Source organism: Lonchura striata, chromosome 3 (genome assembly GCF_046129695.1).
Source record: "Lonchura striata isolate bLonStr1 chromosome 3, bLonStr1.mat, whole genome shotgun sequence".
In the NCBI taxonomy this organism is placed as follows: domain Eukaryota; kingdom Metazoa; phylum Chordata; class Aves; order Passeriformes; family Estrildidae; genus Lonchura; species Lonchura striata.
The window spans coordinates 19,243,131-19,264,790 of record NC_134605.1 but is presented as its reverse complement, the minus strand read 5'-3'; the positions used below and the strand labels follow the sequence as shown (position 1 = coordinate 19,264,790).

The window sequence follows — 21,660 nt, the reverse complement described above, 5'->3', positions numbered from 1 at the left end:
CTCTTGTTGTGCTGGTGGCTGGCTGCAGCTTTTGTCTTGAGTCATATGTGCCACTTTTTCTACAGGTTGTTCTTATTTTAATTGAAATTCTTGCAGCTACAATGAATTCATTATTAGGAGCATTTTAAGAGATTATTTTTCCCCTCAGAGGTGTTTCTTATCAACAAACCATTGAACTTAAACATGGTCATATGTGTGATAAGAAAGAATAATTTTTTTATCAGTGGCTTTACTAGAAGAAATTCTGCTTGAATTTATACACTCAAACTGTTGAGATTGCTGCTTTTTGATGTGTCAGGTCTGCAAAATTGATCTGTATAATGAAATGGCTGTGTGTGAACTGTGCCATGACACAATCAAACAGCTAATAATTGATTCCTTGAAACCATCTCTATATGTATGAGTCATGGTGGGACTTGTGACCTCCCTAAAATGTTGGGGTTTTTTTTCAGGATCCTAATTGTGACCATTCCCCAAGAGTTAAGTATCTATAAAGTATTTCCAGGTCAATGACTGTCAAAGTAGAATTTTAAATCAAAGGGAACAGTCATCCAAATTGAGACATAGTCTGGAATTTGAGTACCATGTCTGTGTAGGAAAAGAGCTTCTCAATTCCTGTGTTTTTGCTTCTGTTTTGATTGCAATATAGTTTCTTCTTTTATTTACTTTGGAAAGTGCTAAAGCTAGAAAATCTGATTCACTGAATACAGGCAATGTCTCCTTGGAAGACTCCTGGAAAACCACACTTGTTCAAGACAAACATTATGTCATTTCAGTAGCAGAATCTTTTTGTGAGCCTCCTGGAAACAAGTGTTTTGCATGAGGGCTCAATTTTTCTTGTTCTGAATTAATTCAAACAAATTACCCTGCAGACTGTATTTGTGGTAAACTTTTTTTGAGACAGCCTTTTCTTGGGCCACATTTGGAGACAGGTCTGACTCTGAGTGATGTTTAGAAGCTACAGAGGTTGTTAGCTTGTGAACAGGTTAATGTATCAGGCAGAGCAGTGTGCTTCAGTCTTCTGAGCAGCTTGGAAGATCAGTGTTCTTTAGAGCTTCCAGCAGGTGTTTCCATCTGCTCTAGAAACTATTGTGCTCTCCATAAGAAAAGTATGTTGGTCTGGAATAGCAAAGCAGCTTGCTTTTCTTTCTTTAATTAGGTGATGACTTAAGATATTTACAGAGGAAAGAAGATAATTTGCTTAAGTAAAGCCAATTAATAATGGGGATGTTGAGGACCCAGCTTTATCTCTTGGAATCTTTTTTCCCCTTCTACATCTGAACTTTCCCAAGTTTCTGGTTTCTGTAGTGCAGGAGCAAAGACAGAACGCTGCCTCTGAGTGTCAGGGAGGGACTTAAGATATAAATCCAAATGACCTTATTGGGACTTTGACACATTTGCTTTCCAGCTGATTGAGAACATAGCCATGAGAAGAACGTGCTTGGGAATTTTCCACCTGCCCATTTGACGTAGGAGAAGAAAGAAACCATTCATTTCCTGACAGCATGTCTGAAAACTGGAGATGGAATGGTTATTTAATGTGTTTGGGTTTTGGCAATCTGATTCATAGTTTTTGAATGCTTGTAGTTGCCAGTTCTTGATGCAATGCATTTTTTTATTCCATTAATAAAAAGATGCAGCAGACAAATCTTCAAAGTTTCAGAGCACACTGTGGCCTGTTCTCTGTTTTGTTCTCCCTCTAATAGCAGGATAAATAAAAGTACTTTGAGGCCTGTCCACTTCCATCAGGCTTCTGGGAATGAAAAAAGAAAGGGCATGGGGGAGGGGGGAGGACAAGAGCATGGAAAACTTTATGAAATTGCTTATGGGTTTCCTTTTCATGTGAAATTTCCCTGAAATTTTCCCCATGACTCATTTCCTTTTTATTGCTTTTTAAGTCTGTAGTTTGGGTTTTTAATTTTTTTTTTTCTTTTCAAAGACAAATTGGTGACTTTTTCCACCCCAGTGTGATGTTGATTTTGCAATGGTATATATTTCACATATGGGCATTGCAGTGTGTTCTCCATATGGGCAGTTGTCCTCTTGTCTCTAATTTCTCTGCACAGAGGAAATACAGGAAGCAAGGAATACACTTCCACAGCAAATAGATATAAGTCATGTGTATTGTGTGAGGGAAGAGGTGGTGGGAAGCAGGTTTTTTATTTTAGCAGATGTGGTTTGATGCTTGCAAAGGTCCTGTGCTGAAAGAAGGTCAGTGAAGGAGTTTGTAATGGTTTCATAGCTTCTGGCTTGCAGTTTTCCATTCATGCTGATGTACACTCCCTGCTGGGTATAGAATGTTCGAGCACTCATTCCCTGAAATGTGACCTACCATCTTCTAAGTAATAAAGGCAGCTATTTTCTGGATTGAAAACTTGTATAATTAACTCTTTTTCCTTGTTCAGGGTGGGAGATGCAAAAGCTTGACAGAATGCCAGTGTTTCACCAAGGCATAGTCATTGCCACTCAAAAATGGAATTGAAAAACACTTCTATTTACTGTGACTCCATGTAGTCTGGCCCAACTCTTGCATATGCTTAAAACTGTACAATCTGACTTCTCTTGCAAGGGAGAAAAATCAATACTCTCAGGGTTCTTGTTGTACTGCTAAGATAAGACTTTCATCTTTTATGGAAATATACATAAAAATGTGTCCCGCTTTTGCAACTAGTGTTTAGTAGAGCAATTCAGTGCATCTGAAGAATTGTAAACTCTTCAGGACCTTGGCAGTGTTTATTGGAATATCTGATTCCATAGAAGCTTGTGTGATCAGATCACTGAACTGAGTGCTCCTCACAGTGAATTAAGGCAACTCCTCTCCCTACCCTTATCCAGGGCTCAGATAGATCAGTGTGACTATTTTAAAAAATCATGTGATCCCTTTAGTGAAGCAAAAATATTTAAATTCCCAATCACTAATTTACTGGGAAACAAAGCATAAATACTGTAAGTGAAACTTTCTGCAGAGGTTAATTAGATCTCTACATTGGTAGAAATCAAAACTATTGCATAATGATTTACATAAATACATACTACTTCTATCACTAACTGTTCCCTTTTTAAAACATAAGCAACCAAATGGAGAACCTTGGAAGAAGAATGTCACTTTTTAATTAGAAATACCTGCTCCCCACTTAAGCAGTACAGCTCTCCTAAATGTTGAGAATTTAATGGTTTAGCATCCTCATCCTGTATGAAAAAAGAGCTTTTCTGTTAGATAAATCAGGTGACTTCTTATCTAGGCCCTTTGTGCATTACTAATAGCATAATTTCTTCTAGTTGGACAAATTGCTACACCTGAAGCAAGTTCAGGATACTCAAAAAGAGTCTCAAGAACAAACTGGAAACTGAAATCCAAAATGAGATTAAAAGAAGTTAATAAAAATAAAAAACTACCCACACATGACTTCCTATCCCAACGTAACTAGAAAAATACCCCCTGTATTAACTTACAGCTGTTACCTGGTAGGATCTTGCAAATACTAATAGAAAGTGGCATTTTCCTCAGTTGTGGCAATGCTGTCTTAGTTCCCCTTTCTCAAATGAAGTGAGTTTTCCATCCAGGAGTAAATAGCTGTGTTGCAGCTTACTTTCAATTGTGCATTTCCAGGTGTAAAGTGTGAATTCTTGTTTTGGGGTATCTAAATATTGATAGATCCTCTCTAACTGTTTGTTCAACCAGATAGGAACCCTGAGCAAAAGCTTTGCAATCTCATTTTTATGTTCTTGTCTCCAAATATGCAAATAAATGTAAGGAGTAGTTGTTGAAAGGCCAAGTTCTTCAAAATTGCTCAGAAAGTTCTTTGTTAAACTAGGAAAACGAAATTTCTGATCTTGGTCACTGTTTTTTCTTTGGATTATGTATAATTTGACTGAGACTGGCTGATCATGGTATATTATTACTTTTGTCCCGTTTAGCTAAGTGAAGACTGAAGATTTGTGGTTAGCTTACAATTCTCTTTATAGATCAAAATTACCATGTGAAAATATGGGGAAACCTTTTTGCAGACCAACTGTTGTTGAATATTGTGGAATAGCATTCCATAAAATTTTGATTAAGTGAACTAATGACATCTTCCAGCCTTTAACTTTGAGGAGGACACATCCATGATAATTAAAATACCACCTCAATCTTAACACAGTTTTTCCAAACTGGTGGCCTTGATTAAAAGATCTTTTGCATGTTCAAATCAGCAGGATCAAACAGAAAGAAAACTGAAGAGGGAGCTGTTTTGTAGAAGCAATTAATTATACAAACAAGTTTTTTTCCCTTACTGAAGTTTGTTGTGATTCTGCACATTTAGTAATTTTTTAAATGTGAAGAGGAAAATGGCAATTTTATTGTCACTTTTTATCATTTACATATCTTAGTGAATCTGATGATCTGGCTCTTGAACTGATCTTCAGAACAGCTTGAAAGGGCTAAATTTCATTATATTCTGAAATTCAGTTTAGAAATCCAAGCTGTGTGGCTCTACAGAGATAAGCACATTCTTGTAAAAAAACCTTTTATTCCTAACAGGTGGTTCTTCCAGGGCATATTGTGCCTTTTTCCTTCACCCCCTTTTCTCAGAGGAAAAGCTTGAAAAATTTTTCCTTTCACGGTAATTTGCATTTGGAGGGTTCTAATGTCATAAAGATGTGAGGCATTCCTGAGGTTAAGTGTCTCTTTAGCTTTTCCTACTGTGATTGCAAATTTTACCTAGGAGTTCTAAAATATTAACCCCCTGTAGATCAAGCCTCCATGATTATAAGTTGTATGTATATTTGCTGCTTCACAGGGAGAGAAAGTGCAGTTTTCTTTTGTGAAATTAGATTATAGGATGAGCCTTCTGAATAAAGTGGGATGGGACGAGGAATGAGGGAGAGTAATTCCAGTGACCCAACTTAAGGTACTTATGTAAATGCCCAAAATGAAATAAAGGAAATCCTTCTTTAATGGATTGGTACTGGGCTTGGCAAATTCAAAATTGCATAAGGTAATTTTGTTCCAGGATTTTGAAAAGTCTGTACTGCTTTGCTGGTAGGGAGCAGAAGGTAGCTAATTTCTTTTCAATTTAATCTTTCCTCAAAGATTTTTAAAAAATAAAAACAACCAAGCCTTTAGTCCAAAAACACAGTAATGTATTGTATTATACATACAAAAGAGGTGAAAGCTGAGTTAGAAGACAATTCTTAAAAGTGCACTAATATCTGCTTTAACTAAAACACTTGAAGAAATGTGCTCCTTTACATAAGCAGGTCTGGCTGTGGAAGCTGCTTGTGGTTTAATGTTTCATCACAATAATGGCAGCTTCTATGTGCTTGCCAAGAGACCATTACTGTTTCTTCTGCTGCTCAGGCTCTTCCAGGGAAATATCTTTAAGGTGAGAAAATGCATATTTAACACAACCTGTCATGACTGCCTGTGCAGTGAGAGAGCTTTGTGTGAACTTCTTACCCTATTCCAGCAAGCATAATTCCTGATGTTTCTGTGGAGCAAAGTTTAATTTAAAAAAAGGATAAAATAAAACCAAATAATAGAATTAGATGTAATTTACAAGGAGAGGTTTTAAAAGTGACTTATGTAAATAATAAAGATTATTTGATTATAAATACTGTAGTATTCTAGAAAAAGTGTTTTCCTTTCTGTAAGGGAAGGAAATAATGGGGAACGTTCCTTGATGTTAGAAAATGGGTTGTTCTGTAATAAAACCTTGGTACTGTGAGTTTTTTATTTTTATCCCTTAATGATATTCCTTTCAAAGAACCAGCTGTACCTTTACCTCAATATCCTTTGCTTGATGGAAACAAAACAAACAGCAGCACACAGTGGGACCCATGTGGTGTTTGACCAGTCAGCCTCTTCCAAACAAAGTTCATATGGCTGTGTTATTTCACGGGGTTTGTATACATTGGTTATGTATTTCTCTTTGAAAAGGGTGTTCATTAAACTAAGCTAAAAAGTTCGATTAATTGGATTCAGGAAGGTGGCAGGAAAGATCTAAAAATGTTGGATTTGATAACTATTGTTAACCTACCTTCCATAGCAGAAGTCCTCAAAGGTGTGATGTTTTTTGTCTGTCCCCATTTCTCTACAGCAAAAGCCTCCAAACAAAATAAAACTTTGATTACTTATTAAATATGCTAATAATATAATTATTTAAAACTGAAATTGCTGTATACATTGCCCATAAAACTTTTTGAAATCTTGATGAAGAGAATTCTTTCATTTCTTAATATTCAGATCCAGGGCAGAGGGAAAGTAAAGACTAAAAGAATAGTTTAATGAGCATTTGTCTTCAATTTATTTTCCTCAGTACTCTCTTCTGAAGTTCTCAATACGTTGAAATTAATAATTGGATTTAATTGCCCAGAAATCCTTGATATCATTTAGTCTAATGATTGATTCCTCTTAGGGGCATTGTTTTAATAATATATCTGTTTGATCCCAAAAGAAGAGAGCTTCATAAAGTTGTTGTGAAAGCTTCTTTTCTTACTGTAATGGTTCAATGAAGTGTTCAGCTGTGGCTGAATTGGAAAGGAAACACATGCTGTTGTAGCTTGTGTCTATGTTGGAAAAAAATTTCAATACAATAAATCTTAGCTGTTGTTGAAAACTCTGTGCTCAGCAGGAATCCATGTTTCCTCAAATTGTTCTCAAATTTTCTCCTTACTGCATTTTCAAAATTCTAAGCAGCTCTACCCCTCTTTCCATGAGTTAGACAAGGATTCTTGGGAAATACAGGCAGTGGAAAACTCAGGCTCATCCATGCCTGAATCAGTCCATTAATTTTCTGAATTGTAATTGGTTTCAAATTGTCTTTGTTAGAAGGCCTGTTGTATTGCCTTGCTTAACTGGAGTACAGAGCTTTCCAATAGCTTTAGGCTTCCCCTTTGACACACTGTGTTCCTTCATTCCCAATGCTGCGTTTTGCTTCTTTCCATCCTCTCTCCCTGGTTGTTCATCTGCAGCAACAGCAGGTAAAAACGATATGTGTGAGAGGAAAGTTTTGAATGTTAAGCAACTTCATGTAAAATTAATATTTATATGTTTTATTCTTGAGAAATTATGGCCTTCTTTCTGTTAGTTATTTCTGTTAGTCCAAGTATATAACTGATACTTTAACTGCCAGAGATTTTTCTCACAGCATATTTGTAGGCACCAGCAGAAGTTGCAAACTTTATCTTCTATTTAAACTATGAAAAATTCATTATTTATCTTGAAATAACACAATACAATGCTATGTGCATTTCTAAGGAGAGCTTTTAAGGCCATCTACATATTAAGAGCTACCCTCATGGAAGCCTGTGCTCCTGTATAAATTCAGATCAAAGTACATTCAAGAACTCATATTTAGTGTTAGGAGTGGAAGCATTCAGAAGTGTCCACATATGTTCTCCGGTAGAAATTGGATTTTTTAGCTTAACAATCACAGCTAACTTTTTCAGAGATGCCACTGCCTCAATTACTGTTTAAGTTGGGCCTGCTGAGGGGAGAAGTCAGAACTATGAAGAGCAAAACCTTGCTCGTCTCTTATTTCAGTGCCATTGTGGAGAATTAGGTGTAAAACCCTGCCTCGTAGGAGTTATCTTCATTTGGTGCCTCCACTAGAGCAGAAATTCCCTTACTATTCATTCTGCCCATGAGCTTGGAAAATGGTGTCCCTGCATGTTGTGTTGGGTTTATGCCTTCGGGAAAGACAGCAAGTTGACCCAGCTGCCAATTAATTAATTCATAACATTTTAGTAAAGGATTGGAACAATTTTCCTGTGCCATGTTTGATGAAGTTTATGTAACTACAGTTTCTCTAAATAGTTGCAATGTATTTACTTATTTTAGCATAAATTAATGGTTTTAATACACTCCAAGTGATCCTGTGTAATTTCAGGTCTTTGATCTCTGTGTTGAATTATTTGTTATCACTATTCTTGCTCTCGTTTATTAAACTGTTTGTGATGGTCTTTCTGCCAACAAAAGTATTTCAGAGGTGAACATCTCAGTGTAGGAGTATATAGTTGTCTCTTCATTGCTCAGATGAAAAATGTCACTTAACTCTGGAACATAAGTATTTCATAGTCAAGGAATGCTCTTACTTTTATTGCTGGCATTTCTGTGTTTAACTTTGTACCTGTGTTTGTGATGTTTTCTTCTTAACTTGAGCATGCCTTGCAGTCAAGGTGGAGTGATTTTCTTGAGGCTGTTGTGTTTGAATGCAAAATATCCCAGTAAGTAAAAGCATACTGTCCTTTGATTATTTGAAACTACTCTGGGAGTTTCAGCACCATGTTTACTTTCAGACAACACAGGGAGAGAAGCCTCAACCTGATGAGGAAGAGAGGGAAGTGGAATGTCATAAGCAGCTATTTTTGAGAAGTCCATAATTTGAGAAGTCCTGATAAAAACATCACTTCCTCAATGCCTCTTTCAATGAAGTCATTAAAAGCATTTAAAGAGCTGTAGTTACATTTGAGAATCCTTCTAAAAATGCAACTAAAAAGATGTGCTTGCTTTCTCACATATATGCTTAGCCCAGTTAGTTTCTAATGAGCATGTTTTATACCTCAAAGGTAAGTTCTTGCTTCTATTTCCCTGATATTACTGTGCTAATCAGAAAGAGCAAATTCTTTCCAGGAATTCTGTGGTTTTGTGTAATCTTTTTCCTGAAAAAGATTATACAAAATCAGGGCCCTTGCTAAAAGGGAAAGCACACATCAGGGTGTATTCCCACTTGGAAATAACGGAGACAATACTAGGTCTTCTTGGAAGAGATTCTTGTAGCAAAACAGAAAAGGAAAAAAAAAGGGAAAAAAATCTTATAGTGGATTGTTAGATCATGAAATCTTTCTGGCCCTAAAGAAAAATCTAGATACGGCTGATATTAAACGTGTTTCATGTCTATAAGAGCTGCTGTGAGAAGATTCTTGATTTAGGTATTTCTGGTAGCATGACCTGCACAGCCAGATCTTCTCCTTTTTTGGATAAGACTTATCTAGTGAAAAGATTGACTCATTGCATTTCCTCTTAGATTCCTTTTTTATTGTTATTTATTTTAAGGGGGAGAGGGGAGACCAATAAATAACCTTTTCTAGACTATTTCTACCTTGTCAACCATTTCCTTTATCTTCCACATGATAGCTTTGGTGTAGGTCAGGTATTATTTATCTTTTGGCCTCTCATTCTCTAGGTATGAGCTGTGTAGTTTTCTGAATGATCCAAACAAATTTTTTTGTTTTGCTTCAGTGGTCTTTTAGAAGTTGTTCTTTTTGTTTCTTTCCCCTATCACTTTTCAGCTTCTAAGACTCTTTCCTAGCACCATGAGTGGTACTGAGTCGGAGACTGGAAGGGGTTTTACTTGGTCTGTAACAATGCCCCAGATGTTATTGGGAGGCTCTTTATCTCTAGCCCTTGAAGGCTTTCCTCCTTCCCACCTTTTTTCCTTGTGGCTCTTGTTAAGCCAGAGCATTGCTCACATGTGTGAAATCCAGCAGTCCCTGAATAGCTGTAATAGGTCATTTCCCTGACTAGGTCACTTGCTGTTCTGTAATTACTTCGTGGATACTTTGTTCTTGGATTGACAGGGATCTCTGTGTCTGCCACAGCCTGTCTGTCTAAAACATTTGCAACTGCCAAATGTGTTTGCAGCTGACTTGAAGCTCATTCTTACTGTACATTGACTTGGTCATTGTGATGGGAAATGCAGCACCTATTAAACACTTCTAATTATTTTTATAAGCTCCTTTCAGTTCTGGCAAAATTTATTAGAAACTGAGTTTCTGTTTCAAATGAGCTACTATTTTACATAATAAAAGGCTAAAAAGCTAAAAATCGTGGCCTTAGATGTTGCTTTTTTTCCCCCCATTTGTCTTCTGGCAGCTTAGTAAAGCATTGCATAAGCACTGGCAGATAAACTTCCCCAGTTGTCTCAGCATTGAATTACTTTATTTAGCTTCTTATGCTGGTAATTTGTTTTAGGCTAAAATGACCTTGATAAATTTTCATGCAAAACATTTTGTCACTCATTTGTCAATAGCCCTGGATCCTTTGTATCTAAATGCCAAAAAATGTACATGTTAGAATTCAAATGGTTGCTTATATTTTTGTAGGTGTTTGAGGGACCAAAGCCATTCAGCTTTAACAAGGAACATGAGTTGCTTTGTTGTACTGTACTGATGAGATATTTTCTGTCTGATGAGATATTTTAAGTCTGAAGATAAATGTTTTATAGAATCAGGTTCAATAACCCTGGAAGCAGAGGCAACATGTCTGCATCAGGCTACTGCTGTGAGAATCCTGCTGAGCCATGGAGCTTTAGTAGCAGAAGTACTGATGAACCAACTTAGTTGTGCTTCTTCCCATGCCCAGCCTGCATCCATGCACAGCACAATACCCATGGTTTGCACTCTGAAATGCTCTGCTAGAAATGGCTTTTGAAGACCTCAATCCACCTGAAGCCCTGGGGACATCCTTTCAGAGTCTGGTCAGAGGAGAAAAGCTTCCCATTGTAGCTGATGGAAAAAGGAAATTACAGAGCTGAAGATGGGGTTAAAGCTACCCTGCTTAGCAGTGGTTTGTAATATAATCTTAGAAATAGCCAGATATGCTGTTGACTGATCCAACTGGTAAGCTGTGCAAATGAGATGTGAAGGCTGTTGTCTAGAAGACTGAAAAGCACAGCAGATCTTCCTCTCTGACTGTAAGATCCAGAAGCAGAAATATTGTTAGTTACTTGTGGGACGGTAGTTTGGCTGCATGGTTTTTGGCTATGATTTGGATATTGATCTACACCAAAATATAATAGATTGAAAACAGGATTTCATGTTCAGAAATGGAGCAAATGCAAATAAATACTTTTTAGCTGCTTCTGGTGAGAATGAAACATTTATAAATTTTCTGCAGAACTGCTGCATTTTTCTTCTTTTGCTTTGGAGCCTGCCAGGTAACCCATCTATTGTTTGTTCTATGCTTACCTTGGAAAGCAGCCAGCTTGTAAGCACAGCTCACTAGAAAACTACAATTTATGTGACTTTTAAAGTTGTTATAAACTTGTGATACTTGCTGATGTGTAAGTCTGCTTCAGAGTGCTGTGTACTCCTGACACAAAGGCAGCCCTGCAAAATTTCAAGTTCTCAAATGGAATTTTCCAATTAAACAGCTAGAACATTTTTAATGTTGTTTGCAAATGGGCTTTTTTTCCTTTGGTATTTGTCTTGGAAATACATTTTTAAAAGCCCAAGGCAGATGCAGATACTCAGAGGCTTGGCAGAGATATTCCATTGATAATAGCAATTTATCTTTATTATTATTGAAAAAAAAATAGTGACATAAAAAAAATAGTGACATAAATTTGTCTGTCAGTGCTCTTCTTCATCGCTTATCTAAGTACTGTTGAGCCAGAATTACTTACATGGTGGGCAAATGAAGATAAGTGTCTAGTCTTTCTCTTCAGTCATTTAATAATTCTGAGAGTAGATGAAATCCGTAATCTGGTCTTGCAACTGATTCTAGGTGGAAACTCACTGGCTTCAGTAAGTTTGCTGTTGGATTTTTAGTATAGGGCCTGCTGAATTTTTGCAGCATATAATGTGCTACTGAGAAAAATAATAAACTAGTTAAGCAATTGTTGCTGCTGTATAGGTGATGACTGTCAGAGTATAAAAGATGCTAAAAACCAACAAACCACATACTTATTGTATTGGATAAGAAAAACAAATCACACTGCAGTATTACCCATCCAGAATCAAATTCATTTGCAGCATACAGTATAGCTGGTAAAGGAGGAATTATCTGGGTTAATATATTCCATGACAAAACTGAGAGAGGTTTTTATAGAGGATGGTCACCAGTACAGAGCTCTCAATGACACCTTTTCCAAGCTGGGTACCTTGCTTAAGGCCTCTGAAAGTCTGCTTTTACATCCCCCCTCTTTATTTTCATAATTGCACTCTCTGAATAATATGAGTTAGCATAAGCTGTCCTGCTGTTACTGTCCTGGTGATAGTCACTGGTTCTACTAGGCCATGTGAGTTTTGTTCATACACTTTTCATGTATTTCTTGAGTTGTTAACCTGATGAGAAAATTCGGTCTTGAGGGCAAAAAAGCCACTAGAAGTTTCATGGATGTCTCCTTCTCTGAGAGTGATTTTTAGTTCAGTGCCAGTGGCAGAGATTTAAAGATACTCCTGTGAAAATTACCAGCTTTCTATTTGAGTAACTGTTCTTCAGCATGAAGTCCTTTATTTCTATTTTCCCACTGAGGATTTTATTGTGAAATGGATACTTCTGAAATTATAAATGTCACCCCTTCCCACCAAGAATAGCTCTGAACTAAAGTGTTGGGGTGCTCTTATGCAGGAGAAAAGAAATTGATTTATTGGTTTGTTTGTAACATCTCCAATTACAAAGTGGAATATTTTAACTGTTTTTCATAATTTTGACTTGGATTTGTTATCCATCAATGTTGGTCAGTTTTTGGTCTGTAGACTTTGAAAACCAAAGGACTCAGATTTGCCAGCTGTTGAGCACAAGTAACTTTTTTGAAAAATAGGCTGGGCCTCAAGCCGACCTGCAGGTTTTATATAAAGTACTTAATGAACCCCTAGAACTGACAGTGCTCCATGTTTATTACAAGGTTATGTTGGTTTTTTGTTTATTTCTTTTATTTAAAGAGGGGATAGGAGGAATACAGCAGCTGCTTTTCATCTGCCAAACCTATTCTTGATGACTTGTCAGCCAGGGCACTCTATTTATATTGGTTGTTGTTTAATACAGGCTTGTGGGGCCCCAGCAGCTTGATGGATAGTGCAGAGCACAACTCCATGCATGGAAAGCAATGAAGAAGGAATTCAGAATTATTAGTGTCTGTGCAATATGCATAACAAAAAAAAATGAGGTAGCTTTTGGGAGTAAAAGCTCTTGTACAGTTCTTCTTTCAGCGAATTTGTCAATTCATCTAGATTTTCTGATTATAGTAAGGAATAAAAGCAAGCTACTTTTCCATAAATCATTGCTTCTTTTTTTTTTTTTTTTTTTCCAGGAAGCAGCTGTAGCTATTGCATGATACCCTCTTACAAATGATTTCAAATATCTTAGCTCATGCTTTCATTCAAACTTTATTGGTCTAATGGTTGTCTGAAGCAACAGTGGAAAGAGAACAGGTAAACAAGGGTGAAAAAGCATCGGATTGATTTGATGTCTGTATCCTGACTGAATTACCTGCTTACAGTATGTAAAGGCTGTACTGCAGAGAATCTCAGCCAGCATTTTTGCATTTGGGAAGACACAATTACTTGGAAGAGCAAATTGAATATTCTATTAAATTTTTTATTAAATTATAATAGTCAGATTATGTCTTGGCAAATAAAAGATATAATAAATAGTAAGTTGCAGTAATAATCATATTTTATTTGTAATATTTATGGAAATTGCTCATTAAGTTTTGTACTTGTTGTATTTTATGTGTAAGCCTATATACTGTCAGGGGTGTGACTTGTGATGATAATTAACTTTTTATTGCCCTACCCTATATTGTTTTATGATGAATGTATCTCTTAAATTTTTTAAATGCAAGAATTATATAAAAAGGAAGTAGTTTTAGTGGTCAAGTGCCTGTTTCTTCACATTTTTTTTCAGTGATTGTAATCTGTGCCATATTTGTATGTTCCTTAAAATACTGAAGTGCCCAAGAGAAGGATCAAAACTAAAATATAGTTCATAAAGAGTTCTGTGGAGACTGAGGGAGCTTCCTGCCTTTGTTGGGTGGACTTCTGATTAGAATGGCTATCGCTGCAATTAGGAATTCAGCTTCCTCCTGCCATTGCTTCCCCTAGAACTTCTTCTATTTCTGCAGTTCTTTTAGCTAAGGCACAAGTGAGATGTTGTGTAATCAAAGAGATGGGGTGAGTTGCAGATCTGGAAATACAACTGAGTCAGTCTACACAAAATTTCTGCGAGCAAGTTTCTTTTTAAATACAGTACTACACAGAAGCTAGTTTCTTGCTCTGGGTGCAAGAATTGATAAAAATTTCCTTTGAAATGCTGTTATGGAAGAAAACTATAAAATGCTCAAATAGAAAAGCGTGGTGATTTTGTTGGACTTGAAAGGTTCTGCTAAGATGTGTCATTTCCACTGAAACTTAGTTTGCTTGGCTGATGTTCAGCACCTGCTCACACCTCTTATTTGCATCACTAAAACTAGGAAGGGTTGTCAATCTGCCTGCTCTCTTGTCTAGATGATTTTGTTTAGTAACCTAAAAAAAATAAACAAGTGAAAATGTGGGTCATTCATCTGCTGGTTCATTTAATGGACACCTAAGTAGTTTACAAACTTTATTTTTTTCTTGCCCACCTCCTGGAACTTCAATTCACAGCACCCAGATCAAAGGTTTCAAAAACTGTTGTGAAAATGGTATCTTCTGATTTGGAAATTATGTTTCTGAATGCAAAATTGAAAATGGGAGCTGGAATTTACAGTTCACCTGTTTCACTTGCCCTGCTTGGAGGAAATGGAGAAGTTAAGTCAGTTTGGAGTTAAATGCTGACTTTCTTTGCAGAACTGTTAGAGAAGAGGCGTCACTGGCTCTCTGTGTGAGTTTCTGCTTCATTTTAATAGAAGATGTTTACCTTTTCTACTGGTAATTGACTGGAAGAACCTTAAATCCAGTTCCTTACTATTTGCCATTCAGGTTTGAAGACTAATGAGCAGTTTTATTGCCCATGCTGATTGAATGGAAATGTGCTGACCAGTAGGCCACTGTTTTATTGGCACTGAAGAGTGTTTCTTTATTTTTCCAATGGTGTAATAAAACCTGATTTGCTCACTTTGTAGTACTAAGTGCTTGAAAATTTCTCTCGTTATCAGGCAGCTGGCTCTCTTTGTCAGGTAATATTGCTTAATGCTATGCTGAGGCTAAAATATTTTTTTCCATTGAGCCTGGAAGATGAATTAACCTGTTTGTACAAGCACTTTGAATTAGCTGGGAGGTGGTAAGGAAATTTGAATCATGTGGTGAGTCTTGACTATGCTGAGACTTCCAGACCTTAAAGTTTGGAACTTTTTTGTTTCTTATCAGGTAAACTTATTTTGCATCCTCTGTCCTCTTACAAGCCACAGAAGCAGTTGTGAAGAAAAGTTTTGTTGTAGAGAACAGTCTGTTTAAAACCTTTTGAAATCATAATCAAAACGAGCTGTTGTTTGTCTATGATCTCAGCTGTACCTTCAATAAAAGCATTTAGATGTTAAAAAAAACAAGCCAAAATCCAATCACAGGAAGGTGTCTTTGCTTTATATTACTATGCAAACATTTTGTTTGCATAGATTATTGAAATAATTTCATGTAAATATTCTAATAAAAATGAAGTTTACAAAAACTGTTTGAGAAAGTATTTTCTCCCCTTGTAGCCAAGAGTTTTTCAAATTAACTGAAATAGAAAGCAAAAATTGTATTTAAAGAATTATTGTTTCCAGTTACCTGGAGACAGAGCATGTTTTCCTTCTGCTATGGCAACAAGAACATGTGAAGTACAGTACCCCAATAACTTGGAGTTCTGCCACGAAATAGATGAAGAACTACAAGCCCAGTATGAGGGTGCTGTCTTTATCACTGTTTGCAGCTTTCAGTCTGAATTGTAAAATAATTTTGACTGTCTTCCCACAGCTCTGATCCACACAGCTAATGGAAAGTGGCTTTAAGATACATAAAGATCATCCTACACATTAAATTCAGTGTTGAGGGAGGTTGCTGCATTAGAAAGAGAGTTGTCAGCAGCAGTAAGAGAATACTTCTGTACTTTGAAAATGCTTGAGTCCTGTTCAGGCTTCCTGTTGAATCCTGTAATTCATTCCTTGGGTGTCTAATCTCTGACATGAGTCAGCTCCCATTTTCTTTGTTTTGATATTTTTCACATTTGTTTTAGATCATTTTCCAAGTCCTCATTAAAAATTCCTTTCTTTGGCTGGCTTTTAATCATGTATTGAAGTTGCAGGCATGTATTTTTGCATTGATTTGTAGCTGTTACTTGTTGAATGAAGGTGTTAGATTTGGGATGGCTGACATATCTTAGAGACAGTTTGTTTCTAAGGTAGGTATTTAAGGGCTGAGGAGTGCAAAAGGATGAAAGTAGTCACTTCCCTCCTGTCTTTGGTGGTTAGTGTGTGGAATGGTAAGCTGGGTACAGCAGCCTGGGTTTGCAGAGCCCAGCCTGGTCCAGCTGTGTGCCAGCCCTACATCCTCAACCCTTACCAACTTGTGCACTGCACTTCCAATTGGATCTGCTGAAACTTTCTCCCTTTCTCTCCTTCATTGCAGTGGGGGCAATTCAGAAACAAAGTCCAAGTCTATTCATTACTCTAGATAAATACATGTTTAAAGATACATAATGTGTCATATAGAAGCAATAAACAAAATGTGGTATTTATCACACTTAAAAACATGGCTTTAAGAGTGATAAATGGCATCGATTGAAAACACACATGGTATAGTTTGTGTCTGGAAATAAACAGCACAGTGTTTAACCCACTGGAATGCACTGTAACTTACTATGTATACACTGGAATGTAAAAGAAAGTACTGCTTCGTTCTGGTTGAAGAAAAGGAAATTCAGAACTTCCTCAGGTCTTTTCCATAGCTCAGATACTTTCATCTAAAACAAACAAACAAACAAACAAAAAGTATTTATGAGACGGTCTTTCACAGAAAATGCAGCAAGATTTTTTTTCCTTAAGTCTTTGGTTGTGTTTAACAATTTGAGGGGAGGACCTCAGTGTAAACTGTGAAAAGGACAGCCCCTAATAATGACCCAGGTTGCTTTTTGAAGAGTTCAGAAGGATGACAGAGCACTGTCTGCTCTCGTTAGCTCTGCAGGTACCTGTGTGCAGCAGTCAGTGTTTGGAACTGGAGCGTGCCCCCTGTCCCTGTTGTCTGGCAGCCTTTTGGAGCTGCAGTGTCTGCCTGGCAAATGGCACTGCGTCTGACTGATGGCTCTGAGAGCTTCACAGAGGACCAGAGCAGCTGGCTAAAGCCTAGCAAACTCCTGCTCAGTGTCTGGGAGCAGGTTTTACCTGTCTTAAAGCTGTTTCCAGTTGTTTGGATACATTTGTTCCTCAAAAATGCCTGTTCAGACCAAGCAGATAGAATTTTAATTCTGTCTGCTGCCTTTTGCAGTAGGTCTCAAATCTTGATGTTAAGAGAAGGCTTTTTCTTCTGGTTGGGCTGCAACTAATCATTCTCCACCAACCCCCCTTTCTTTTGGTTCCTAGTTTTTTCTGGGTTTTTTGTTTTGAGGTTTTTTTGTCCTCTTCTGCCTTTAATGTGGACTTCCCCCACAGAGGTTTGCTATAACAAATAGAAAAAGTCCTTACAAAAAGCAAATTTCTTCCAGGGCCTTACTCTTCAAGGATCCCTTAATGTATCAGAATTGATCCTACCTAGTGTGTGCATATGTGCAGATGTGGTTGTTTAGTTCCTGCTTTTGGCAGAAAAGAGAGAGCTCTGTATTCCAGGATATAAATATTATGTATTTGTTTGAATTCAAATTTCATTGTGTCAAAATCTTTCTGATACCACGGTCAGCAAACATTTGAATTTAGCTTGTTTTGCTGTGCTGCAGAAGCAAAGTTAAATACAACTTCCTATATCCTTCCTGCATTAAAAATTTGCATGGCCTCTTGTCTCAGCCTTTCTCCAAATATCATGCAGTTTAGGAAATTGTTTAAACCTAGAAATATCTCAAGAGTAGAGCTACTTTCTTGTCAACATGAAGTAGCAGAAGCAAATTTCATCTTCTAGCAGCCCTAGTGTTGCCATTTCTTGACTGTCAAATACTTTGCTGTGCAAGCATCATTGCTAAAGACATTGTACAAAATATGCTTGAGATAAATCATGTATGTTACAATACACAAGGCTTAATGGATTGCTTTTCCATTGCTCATTTTAAAATTAAACCCACCAGCTTCCTGTTTTTTCTTGTCCTGAACTCCCGTCTATCTGAGCTCTTAAAATTTCTAAAATAGCCTGTCAAAAAAAGGAATTCAGTAAAGTGACTAAAAAGTGACTTCTGCTTAACCTTTGGTTTTATAAACAATTGGCTGAGTCCTAAATAGATGAAAACAGACTATTTTTAGGCCCTAATTTAGAGAATGGATATTTCTACATTTGCTTTGTCATAGCTGGTAGTAGTTGCTAAATTGTGAAAGCTTGTAGCTATTACAAATGCTTGGAGGATTGCTGAGTGTTCTGCCATAATGCACTAAGAAGCTCAGTGTACTGTACATTTCAATTTATAATAAGACAGTGTAGCTGATAGCACAGACACTGAAATATTTCAAGTCTAGACTATGCCTTAAAAACCACAGGCTATTGGCTTTTTGGTGCAGCAAGTTGGAAAATAACTGATAAGGGCAGTTGAAGTACAGCAGACTTCAAAAAGTGATGAATTCTCTAAGCCAGGGTGGGTTGGGAGGGTTCAGCCACTGCTTGCCTGCCTTGTTGGGATGAAAAAGGAACTGGTATTTGTAAGGGCTGGTCAGTCTTGCCAGATTTGAGTGGTTTGTGAGGGAGGTCACACATAGAGCCTTGTTAGATGGGGAAGATGAGTTTCTGCAACACTGTGTTTAGCAAGAAGAAATGGGATGGAGAAATAGAAAAGTTTCCTGTCTTTAGAAAATGGTAACATTAGTATTTCTCCACAGACAAAGATAATGGCCAAAAAGTTTAATGTCACTGGTGTTCTCTTAATGGCCCTTTTGTACCTTTGGATAATAAAAATAGCTTGCAGAAGGTTTTGAGTGGAACTACATATTGTAGTAATGGGAGGAAATTATGATGTAGCTGATACTTTTATGGCCCCTTTAATATCACAATTCACCTTACAAATCACTGTGTTTATAAAGTCCTTTTCTTACTGCTACTGGAGAAGAACAATGTTTTGGTTGTGTTTACTGTTGTCCTGTGTTGTTAGCTGTGGAGAAAAGGAGGAATATTACCTCAGACCGGGCTTGCAGACTTGAAGAATTATGTAATAACTTTCAGTTTGTCTCTCTAACTTAATGCCAACCCTGTTTTTCAGAGCCATGGTGTCATGGAAGGGGATGTACTTTGCACTTGCACTATTCTTGGGAAGTTTCTTTGGAAGTATATTCATGCTGGGCCCTTTTCTGCCTGTGATGTTTATCTCGCCAGCCTGGTACCGCTGGATCACCGACTGCATTGTGGCCACTTGGCTCACACTCCCTGTGGTAAGTGGCACATAGTCCAGGTCTGAGCAACTCTCCATAATCCCACAATTTAGCTTGCTCACTAGCACTTTGGATTTTATTTTGGGGTTTTTAAAGCTCTTTATGCTTCTGTCTAAGCAGGCCCTTATGCACTTACTATCTTTGGAGACTTTGGGTTTAGCTCAGCATTGTAAGCTGTGTGCATATTTACAGTCTCCCTCTTCTTTCACAGTTTAATTTATATATCAGTTAATGTTATGTGTTCATTTTATGCTTAAAAAGGTCTTTTTTTGACATCTTCATCCAGTGTCAGTCAGATGCAGAGAAGAGTAGGTGAAACTTTTAATAAACAGAAGGAAGTTTTTTTTTAAACTGTTAACTTCCTAAATGAGTTGTCTTGTAAACTGTTTCTTTGAACTGCTCCAAGTATTGTATTAGGAAAATTATCCACTGTCTGGTAAATTATTGTCAACCTTCACCATTCTGTTACGTAACCTTTGTAGAATTTAGCCCTTGTAGTTGAATTACAGATGTTTTCAGGTGAAAAAGAAGAACTCCCCCTAGAAAGGATGTATTCCTCACAGTGCATCAACTTTACAGCTGAGTCTGGCAATCCATAAGAAAGTTCTTCCCTGAATTGTTCCAAAGGAAAGGCAACGTGAATGGGATCTGTCTCTTCTTCTATTTGTTCCTGTAGGCCATTAGAGATTTGTTTAACTTGTTCTGAAGTAAAATGCCATATTGGTGTGCAGTAGTATGTATCTTGTGTCATAAAGGAAGTTCTATCCTTACTGTATATCAAATAGTTTCTGCTTTTGCTGCTTCTGCCTTGTGTGTTTTAAAGGTTTCAGCTGTTTCTTATTCTAAAACTTCTGTAGTTTTTTATCATTATTAAATGCACTGAAATTAGGAGGGTCAATGTAATCAACAGTAAAGGAAATAGATTTTTATTTCTTGTCATTATGAAATTTAACTGGGTACTGATACTGTCACCAAATAACTCTTTCTCTGTTTGTCTTCAGATTTCTTTTATCATTTCAAGCTCCCCAAAATCGAATACTAGTCTTTTCTTTGATTAATTGCCCGGACTTTATAATTTTGGGTTATTAAAACTAGTTTGTGACAACTTTTTCAGAATAGAAATTTGATTTTTAGTCCACACTAGAGCTAGACCAAAATAATTTTAATATCTTTGTGAAAAGGATTCTGTCTTCTGAGAATCTTGGGGATTTAGGTTCAAGAAAGGAGTTTAAAAAAGATTTTGCATCCAACTATTTTGAGGCTTAGACCTTTTCTGCCTTAGGTTTCTATCCTTATACTTGCTGCATTCCTAGTCAGAAGAAGTAGGCTCTTGGTTTGTGTCTCAGAACAATAAAGTGCTCTTGTGCCAGTTGGACTCCAGCAGGGAAACTCTGAACTTGACCTCTGTGATGTAAGAAATTTTCACCTTCCTCACTCGGCTATCACATTTTACTTCCTTTCTAGGAGTCAGCAGGGTGGGACAGTGAGGTGGGTCTTAACCATTTCAGTTTAGTTTGGCTTATATTAGGCACACACAGAGCTTGCAGAAATATGAACAGAAGTTGTTTTACTTTCTAGAGCTCTGTTTAAATCCCAGTGTTTGTTCTTTTGTGGTTTTTGGTGGGTTTTTTGGTGTTTTTTTGTTCTGTTTTGTTTTGTTTTGGAAAAAGAATGGGGAAGAGAGGGTAAGGAGGTAATTTGAAGGCCTTTTCTCCTATGGTATTTTGCTGGTTTCTTTTTCTGTGCTGGTTTCTTTTTCTGTGCTGACTGGACAGTGACCCTGACCTTAGGGATATGCAGCCAATCTCTCCTTAGATTACCTACCAAGTTATAATCCATACTGACTCACTTACATTCCTACATGGTAGTATTCGTGGAAAGCCAGGGAAAGGTTAGTGTAGTGATAGGAACAGAGTGCTTTTTAAAAAGTGCTGCTTAATTGTTGTTTCCTCTTCCACTGAACAGCTATTACTGGAGAGAAGCTGGCTGTTTTATTAGAAAACAGAAGTTTGTTTACCAGTTGTAATGTGAGCGAATAAGTGAAATGATATAATTAAAATTAATTTTTATTGCTAATGGGGTGATGCTTTTCTTCTGGGAGTAAAGCCATAATACTGAGATACTATTTCTAGGCCTTGCTGGAAATGGTGTGTGGTGCCAAGGTGGTTGTCACTGGAGATGGATTTGTTCCTGGAGAAAGGAGTGTCATTATCATGAACCATCGCACACGAATGGACTGGATGTTCCTGTGGAACTGCCTGCTGCGATACAGCTACCTCAGACTTGAAAAAATCTGTCTCAAATCCAGTCTCAAAAGCATTCCAGGATTTGGTATGTCACTAAACCCTTTAATTTGAAGGGAAAGTATGTTTAAATTATGTCCAGCACAGTTCATAACCTGCTCAATGACATAGGTTTAAATTCTGTTTCAGTATTAAAACAAAAA

At 37.1% G+C, this 21,660-nt stretch overlaps 1 protein-coding gene across 3 annotated transcripts in view; it reads left to right on the top strand.

Annotated features, from left to right (window-relative positions):
* Window positions 1-21,660, top strand: part of LCLAT1 (lysocardiolipin acyltransferase 1) — a 111,948-nt gene that overhangs the window by 18,517 nt on the left and 71,771 nt on the right. For 2 of the 3 annotated variants that reach the window (XM_021534868.2, XM_077781927.1), the window contains exons 3-4: window positions 19,046-19,214; window positions 21,347-21,545. In XM_021534868.2, coding sequence (XP_021390543.1) covers window positions 19,050-19,214; window positions 21,347-21,545 — 364 coding nt within the window. In that variant the 5' untranslated portion in view covers window positions 19,046-19,049. Of the gene's footprint in view, window positions 1-13,016; window positions 13,138-19,045; window positions 19,215-21,346; window positions 21,546-21,660 lie in introns of all 3 variants that reach the window. The other variant, XM_021534867.2, reaches the window with a different exon arrangement.